The 8,841-nt window shown below is 59.9% G+C and overlaps 1 protein-coding gene across 1 annotated transcript in view; it reads right to left on the reverse strand.

Annotated features, from left to right (window-relative positions):
* The window catches only part of CMIP (c-Maf inducing protein), an 80,625-nt gene that overhangs the window by 20,643 nt on the left and 51,141 nt on the right, over positions 1 to 8,841 (reverse strand). Inside the window, exons 9-11 of the mRNA XM_029926145.1 lie at positions 7,940 to 8,043; positions 6,423 to 6,527; positions 121 to 474 (exon numbers count right to left, since the gene is read on the reverse strand). Of these exons, the coding sequence (XP_029782005.1) occupies positions 121 to 474; positions 6,423 to 6,527; positions 7,940 to 8,043 (563 nt within the window). The remainder of the gene's footprint in view (positions 1 to 120; positions 475 to 6,422; positions 6,528 to 7,939; positions 8,044 to 8,841) is intronic.

The following is an 8,841-nucleotide window of genomic DNA, read 5'->3' on the forward strand; positions in this document are numbered from 1 at the left end:
CACACACGCTCTGCGCGCCCGCCTCACGGGCCGTGACCTGGCAAGCCCGGCCGCCCCGCGCCCCACAAGGCCAAGGCCCCGCCCACCCAGCGGTGCCGGGCGCACAGAGGGGACACTCACAGCAACTTGAGGATTTCCACGTAGCAGCCGAGCGTGCGGTCGGCCTGGGGGCCCAGTTCGATGCTCATGGTGCTGCAGGCGGGGCTGACCATGAGGCAGTCGATGAGGTTGGGCTCGCTGTCGTTGCCCGCGCTGGCCGTCAGCGCCGGCTTGGCAGTGCTGGTGTGCTCCACCTCCACGTGGATCTCGCTGGAGGCCACGACCACCGACTTGAGCCGCGCCTCGGACAGCGTGGCTTCCTGAGACACCAGGTCCGGGCTGGGGTGCAGAAGGCGCAGAGGTAAGGTGGGCTTCCGGTCGCAGGGCTGCTGGCAGCCGTTCCGGATCTCCTTCAGGCTGGGGGAGTTGTCGCGGCTGCGGGCAGAGGCGGGGGAGGGGGCGTGTGAGCGGGCCGCCCCGGCGCCCCAGGCCCCCCCTGCGCAGCAGGCCACCTCCCCAAACCCTGGCGGTGGCGCTGTGGGCCGGTGTCATCACATCCCAGCCCGAGAGGGAGGAAACGGAGGCTCAGGGTGTGGTTTGCTCGAGGTCCCCAGATGGGGACAGGCAGGTGGAGACGGGTCCGGCCTCGTGTCTGTGTCTAAGGCTCTTGCTGCAGCCCCTGCCAGTGGAAGGCACTCGACATGGGCCGGATGGATGAACGAGCAGACGTTGGAGTCTACCTGATGCCACAAGGCCCTGCCTTCACCTCCCCCGCAGGCCTCCCCTGCCCCCGGTGAGAGCCACTAAGAGCCCAGGCCCCTAGCTGAGGCCTGGAGTCCAGCTCCCCCTCTCTCCCGGGGGAAGGGCAGGTCCCACCTCCCCAGCCCCAGCCCAGCCCAGCGAGAAAGCTCGGCATGCATCTCCACCTGGGAGCCCACGTCACACGGATCCCCAACCCCAGAATTCTAGTGTCCTGCCGTCTGCGGGTCCCTGTGGTCCACAGCCCCAACCCTGCCCCTGGCTGAGCCTCCACCAGCCTGGGGGGATGGTGTTTGCTGACAGGGGTTTGCTGAGAAAGGGGCTAGATGGCATTGCTGATGTCATATTTGTGTGGGAAATGCTGGGCCAAGCACAATGAAATCAGGCCTCTATACAGCAGGACTTGTCAGAGCCTGGAGGCTGGTTAAAGTGCCTCCACATTGGGTGCTTCTAAACGTTCCTGGGAGGCTCATTAGAATGAATGGGCTTCCTTTGCTGGTGCCCCTGTGCTAAGTGCTACCACAGATCACATCCTCAGATATCTCTGAAAGTCCGGTCGTATCATCTCTGAGTTCCAGGTGAGGAAAGATACTCTTAGAGGTCTAAGATCCACCCTTGATCCCATAGCTTCTAAGTGGAGGGGCTGGGGTTTGAAGCCAGGTCTCTGACTACACAGCCCTGGCTCCTCACCACCACGTGGCTACTGAGATCCCATCTGATCCTTCCTGTGCAGATCCTCCTCCTCCTCCAAAAAGTCTTCCCTGATTTCTCCCCTCTCGCCACCTTCCTTCTTCTGCCCCTGAATCTGAGCTTTCCACCCCTGGCTGGACATCAGCATCCCGTGGGGGCACTTGTGAACCTCCTGAAGCCCAGTTAGAGGAGAACCTCTGGGCTGGGGTCCAGACACCAGTAACTTCCTGCGCTCCGTGTGTGTGCGGTCAAGGCTGAGGCCACTGCTCCAAGACACTCAGAGCGTGACGGCATGATCACAAACAGACGCCCGTCCAGGCCCTCCATGAATGTGCCACACGCACGTGTCCTGTGCTTGCAGAGAGAGGTGCACGTTCCTTGTGCGTGGCCCTGGGCTGAGCCCGGACCGCAGACCCAGAGCACCTGGAGGGCCCGAGTGTATGCAGCACGCGCCACGGCCAGGCCCGAGCCGGGCCCACCAAGGACGTCTGATAAATACACTTTAAACTTGGCCAGGGAGGAACAAGACCCATCAGCTCAAGTCCGAGAATTCAGCAGCGGATGGAAAATCGTGTGTGGTCTGGGGCGGGGGGCGCGGGCAGTGTGACTGTCTCCATGAGCTCAGAGCTAATTTGCTACCCAAATACTCAAGCCTCTGCTCCCCCTTTGTTTGCCTTCGCTGGGATTGAGAAGTGGATTTTCAAGGCTGTTTGGCTTAGATCGGGTGATTTTCCATCGAGCTCTGCTAACCTGGGTCAAGTTGTCTGTTCTTTTGTGAGTACATCATGGACCCCCCGAGAGCACCGTGGACAGGCCCCCGGGGCTTTATCTTCTGGGGCCTGACCACCAAGGTGGGGCGGACCTGAGCCTGGGCGAGGTCTTGCAGCACCGCAGGCCTGGGGGCGACTTCCCGGAGGAACAGCTGGAACCACTCTGGGCTCCAAGGGGGCTGGGCCGCTTTGAGCTGGGAGCAGCGACAGGCCTCTGCGGGACCCATCTGGCCCGCCCCCCCAGGCCTCCTCCCCGGGCCCCTGGTTGTGATCCACCCAAGGTCAAGTTTGCCCCTTCAAGTCCATCCTCCATGCCGCAGCCCGATGGGACTGGGAGACCAACATGTCATCAAGACCCTTCTCTGCTGATATCCTCTCGGGGACCCGGTGCTCTCAGAATGAGCCCTCCAGGACACAAACCCTCCAGGTCTGGCCCCCCGGTAGCAGCACTGGCCTCTCTGGGAGGCGGTGAGGCCAGCAGCGCCTTAGGCCCCGGATGGGACGTGCTAAATCAGAATGTACATTTGAACATGGCCCCCAGGAGCAGCTCAGCCTGGCCCGGCCTCCCTCTCCAACTTCACCTTTGCTTCTCTTTCCCTCTCTGCTTGTCACACCCTCCCTCCCCTGCAGTGGCCTTTATCAAGGAGCGGATCACCTGTGGGCTCTGCAAAGCATGCAAATTCCTGGGCTGAACCTGGAAATGCCGTGTCCAGGAGTCTGCATTTCCAGGAAGCAGCCAGGGATTCCGAAGCAGGTGTTTAAGGACCAGAGATGGATAATGTGACTGATGCCGGGCCTATCTGCACCACCGGGCCTTTGCATGTGCTATGTTCTCTGCCTGGATCACCTTGTCCTGCCTCCTGCCTTGCTGGCAGCCAGGAGGCTCTCGACTTAAATGTCACCTCCCCGAGGGAGCCCTCCCTCACCTGCCCCTAGAGCAGGAGTTCCCCACGCTGGCCACACACTCGACTTGCCTGTGAGATTTAAAATTAAAAAACAACAAGAAATAAACAATGCCAGGGCCCTCCCAATAAAATCAGACTTACAGTGGACCCAGCCACCCCTTTTTGTTCTTTTTTAAGTTATAACGACTGGTATGCTGGTGAATGGGAACCCATAACTTGCCAGGTAAAGGGAGCCCTGAGTGTAGGACCTGCCGATGTCCCTGGTGATGGACCCCAAACCATCAAGGTGCCGCCTTGGACTCGGGAGCCGGGAAGCCATGTGCTTCCAACCACAGCAGGGCCCCAGCATGCCCTGGGGGGTACCTAAAACACAGGACGGTCAAGTACATGACTCTCAGGCACAGGCCGGCCACCAGCTCGGGACCCCTCTGCCTTGGCACCACTGACATTTGGGGCCAGATCGTTTTCTGGGGCGGGGGGGCTTAGCAGCACTCCTGACTTCTACCGCCGGGGACATCCAGCGCCCCGACTCCTGCCCACATGTCTCCAGACACTGCCAGACACCTGTGGGGCATCGAAACTACCCCCAGTCTCAACGGGTCCAAACCGCTGACCTAGGTCAAGGGTAGAACATCTCCAGGAATCCAGAGGCTTTTCTTACGCGCTTCTACCCAACTCCCCCCCAAAGACGGCCCCTCTGCCGGCCTCTGTCACCACAGGTTCCTTTGGCCTATCCTTGAAGTTCGAGGAAAAAGATTCACACTGCATGTATCATGTGGATCTGGCTTCTCTTGCTCAGTCTTGCATTTGTAAGATTTATTCACAGTTCGCTTGTTCCCATTCAGCCTTTCTGCCGCTCTCTAGCGTTCCTTTGTGTTAACACACCCCAACGGTGTGGCCGCTCTACCGCTAGGGACCCTGGGGTGAGGCTGCAGCAGATTTCAGGTAAGAGCAGTTAAAACAACCCTGCCAGAACATTCTTGTATGTGTCTTCTGGTGAATAGGCCAAAAGCTAGGAGGAGGCGGGTCACAGGGTATACACATGCTCAGCCTATGTTCTGACTGTGTGAACCTCTCCCAGGTGACCGACAGCAGCCAGCGCTCAGATTCCCCGACACGGACCATGTTCACCATGCCTCTGGCTTCGGCCATCGCCCTGACCAACATGTAGTATGTTGCTCCCCAGCCCCCCATCTCCCCCTACTCTACCCCTCCCATCTCCCCCTACACTCTCCGCTCTGCGAGGGGAAGGGCTCCATCCAGCCGGTCCCCCTGCCTGCCCTCAGCACCTGCACATGACGAGTGCTCACCAAATGACAGTGAGCGGAGAAGGGCGAAAGCTCAGGCGCCTGAGCAGAGCTCTGAGGACGCAGAGGGGAAGTTCTGGGAGGTGCCGTTTCCTGCTCCTGCCCCTGCCCCCTCCCAGTCCCAGGCCGGGCATCTGCCGAGGGGGCTCAAGGAGGCCGAGATGAGTCACAGGTCTCTGGGGGAAAAGGAGCCTGAGGGTGTGTGACTTTCCCCGTGCTCCTCCTGCTTCCTGGGGTGGCCTGCGTCGGCAGGACCAGCCCCAGAGCCACGGCGCGAGGCCAAGGGCAGCTGACCATCCACATGCACGGGGACGCTCAGGACAGTTGTCTGTTGTCCCAGCTGTGCGTTACCCTCTGACCTCTCCTGTGCGTGCGCTTGTGCGTGCGCGTTGGTGTGTTTTGCTTTCACTACAAGGTGTAGCGTGCCGTAGGACGCCGGACAAGTGCTTGGGAATGACCTGCAGGGCACCTTTCTGCTCTGGCCCCAGGGGTACCGTCGCCTCCTTCTGACCAGGGAGACGATTCAAGATTGGACAGGTGCCCTTGGAATACCAGGGCCTAGGGCTAAGAACACTAAAAACAGCAACCCTCCCTTCTTAGGTCCTGTTGTAAGGAAATATTCCCTGATTAAGCTTCTGCGGCGCCTTCCCCAAAGCACACTGTTTCTTTGATAAGCCTCAATTGTCCAGATTTTCAGTGTCTCAGAATGCTCCACTGTCTCCTCTTATTTCTATATTTTGGAATAGAGAGAGAGAGAGAGAGAGAGAGAGAGAGAGAGAGGGAGAGAGAGAGAATCCAAAGCAGGCGATGGAGCCGATGCGGGGCTCGATTCCATGACTTCGAAATCATGGCCTGAGCCGAACTCAAGAGTCAGACACTTAACCAACTAAGCCACTAATGTGTCCCTTCACTGTCTTCTCTTTAAGGACTGAAATATAGTCCTGCTTTGCCCCCAGCTCTAGATAGGCCTCTTTTGGGTTCCTCAGAATTGTGCAGTATACCACCTGAACAACTGGACAGGGGCGCTACAACAGATGCCACCTGGTTGTGCTCATGAGATCCTCTCCAAGGACCCGAGAGGTCACTGTATAAAGTTCTACGCAAACTAACGGCATCTGCGTCACTCTGCATCCCAGGAGTGATCCCCAGTCAGGAAAGAATGGAAGCGGTAAGTAAGCACCCCATCATCTCTGCCATCATCTCCCAGGGGGAGGGCTCTGATACGTGTTCCATGCAGTCTCCTGGGAAGTCCCAGAGGGGAATGCAGGGGCCATCAGACTCTACCAGCTGTCCTCGGGTCCCCGCCCCGAGTTCCTAGGGTTACTTTCCTAATAGGCTGCTCGCACCCAGACCCTGGAGGGTCCAAGGCGGTGGCCCTATCATGCCTTCTCCGGTCCTTCTCTACCACGTGGGCTCAGATTTCGCATTTTCGCAGCCTGCCTCCATCGGACTCGAGCCTGACCACGGCACAGCATCTCCCCCAGCGGCACCAAAACTCTGTCTGACACACAGGCACGCGGGAAATCCACACACGCCATGGGCAGGAGGAAGTCCCGCGTGTACAAAGTGGATGGGGGAGACCCCCTGCCAGCCCTGTGCACTCGCACGCACGCGCGCCCGCCCCCGTGCGCACACACTCCCTCTCACACAAGGGAGTCACGCGGGCCAGGCGGTGAGAAATCTTCAGCATAAAACACTTGTCCCCAAAGCCCAGTCAACACAGCAGCTGCCAGTTGCCGGTGTTGATTCATGGTGTTTGCTTTTCCAGGGACACCCTGGGTCCTGGCGGGTTCTGGGCCGGGAGTCAGCGCGCGCCCGGGGCTGACACACCACACAGGGCAGGTCCCGGCGAACGCCACCCGCACCCCGGGCCACCCTCCCTCTCGCTGTCCCCTTCAGAGGGTGGCAGCGCGACCCCCACCCCCGCAGGCTCTCCCGGGGCGGCGACTCACCTGTTGATGAACTCTTCATAGCAGGAGTAGATGGCAGCCAGGCACACGGCCACCAGGTTGGGCAGGACCCGGGGGTGGGGGCAGTGCCCCGTGGGGCCGTGCATGCTGCAAGAGAACGCAGGGCAGGGTGAGCCGGCCGCTGCAGGGGTGGTGCCCACACAGGGAGGTGAGGGAGGGGTCGGAGTACCCCAAGCCCTGTGCTGGGTCCGGGCTGTGCCATGTGCAGGCAGCAGGGAGGCAGGCTCCAGGCCGTGGCCTCGAGGTCCAGGGTCCGGGGTTCAAGTCCAGCCAAGCAGCCTTAGAAAATTACTTAAACTTTCCACCCTCAATGTGCTTAGCTATAAAATGGGGACACGGCCTCCTCTTCAAAGGGCTACAATACGGGCCCAGTTTTCTAGTTCATGGGAAGACTTAGCATACAGCAGTCCACATCCTGAGACGGTTAGGCCTGGGGGTTCTGGAATAATCACTCCGGATACCGCAGTTTACTCTCAAAAGCAGCCTGCTTTGAAAGAAAACTGATCACGGTCCCTTGGGCCCAGCACGGCATCTGGGACACATTCGCTAAGTCCTCCTGAATGCCAGCTACTGCCATGGATCACAGCAATCTCTGTGCCTCAGTTTTCTCATCTGTCAAATGGGGCTAATACCCCTCTCCCAGGGCTGTTCGGGGTCTGGGAACAGCACCCGTAACATTCCTCGGAAATCACTGTGGCCGCAGAAAGTAAGAGAGGCCTAACCTGAAAAAGTTTTACAAACCACCAGGGCCCTGCTGGAAGGCAACTTCGTTTGGGTTCAGACATTCTCTGTGAATTCCGGGGGAGTCTCTTTAGGAAATACACAGTCTCGAAGCCAGCTTAAACAGGCTGTTTTGATTTTCTTAAAAAAACCAAAGGAGAGAGGACAAAGAGGGCCTCTTCCTCACCTCAATGCAGTTCCTGGCTCACGGGGTTCGCACCTTAAGTGGGTGAGTGTGCGCTCCGGTTCTCATTTTACAGATGAGGAAACCGAGGCATGGAGAGAAAATTTAAAACTCAGAGAAAAAGCCAGCCCCCTCCTCCAAAACACTGGAAGTGAGTAAGACGCGGAATGTCCGGCTTCGTCTTGCCCAAGTCTGGGAGGGGGCTGCTCGTGTCCCTGGCGACAGCTCGCCGGGGCCCCGGCGGCTTGTCTGCGGAGGCCCTCAGCACTTAGACCAAGGCGGACCCGTGGAACCCATTCCCATCTCCTGAGCTCCTCCGGAGCGCCGGGCGCTGTGCTGGGGCTGCCTCACATCACGTCCTATTTAACTGTCCAACACCTGTGGATGGTGGAGTAAACGGGACCAGAGAGGCACAGTCACCGGCTCAGTGTCACACAGCCAGCAAATGCGGAGAACGCCACAGAAGATGGGATGCTTGGGGCCTTGGAATGTCGCCGGCCTCTCTCGGGGCATCAGCGGAGCGGGCAGCTCTGGGGGCGGGGGAGGCCTGGCCGGCAGGCAGGGCAAGCAGGGGAGGGGCAGCTGGGGGACCCACCTCTGAATGAACTTCTTCACCACTTCCATCCCCGCGTTGAGCTCATTCAAGGCAAGGATGTACTCCTGAGTAAAGAGCCTCAGCCGCGGACACTTCCCGAAGTCCTGCAGAGAGAGAGAGCGGGGAGAGGCGAGGCTGGGACACGCTGCGCAGGGACCAGGAGCCCAGAGGCCCGGGGGAGCCAGCCATGCCCACAGCCACTGGCATCGAAGGCGACGGTGAGAGACCAGCCCCTTCCTCTTTCTAGTGTGCATTTTTCACTCCCAGAAACTGGCCCCGTCATACTCTTGCTCACATGCTTTGACGGCCACTGTGTGGGCCGGCGCAGGTCCCGATGCTGGGGGTTCCCTGGGTCTCGCAGCGAGCCCGCTGGCATGGCACCGGCCCAGCCCGCGGAGAGCGGGGGTCAGAGTGCCACCCAGATGTGCTCGGGCGGGAGCCCAGCAGGGCCCTCCCTTCTGCACCCCCGGGAGCAGCTCTTGGGGAGGCCGCAGACGCTTTCGGCAGCCCCCTCGGGTTTCTGGGCCCCTGCTTTCTGTGAGCCGTTGTCCGAGGCCACTCAGCACGGCCAGGTCAGCGCCATCGGGTTGGGAGGGGGCTTTGGGGCTTCCTGGGGCGGGGGATGGGGGGGAGAAGGTAGCACTGGACAGATGGAACCCTGCATGTCCCCAAACACTGTCGATGAAAAGACAACCTGCTCCTTCTGAGCAAGAGGCTGGGAAGGAGGTCCAAGAACCGGACGTGGCCCCCGGGTGAAGGCAGCCCCCCGTGCCGGGCCCCTCAGATGGTCCCTCCTGCTCTGGGCTGCCCCCAGCTGCCCCCCTGGCTCCCGAAAATACGCGAGGAGCATTCGGGAACCTTGTCGCTCTGGCTGTAGAAAGAGCTGCTCTCAAATGGCACAT

The sequence above is a fragment of the Suricata suricatta genome, chromosome 16 (assembly GCF_006229205.1).
Source record: "Suricata suricatta isolate VVHF042 chromosome 16, meerkat_22Aug2017_6uvM2_HiC, whole genome shotgun sequence".
NCBI classification, from domain to species: Eukaryota; Metazoa; Chordata; class Mammalia; order Carnivora; family Herpestidae; genus Suricata; species Suricata suricatta.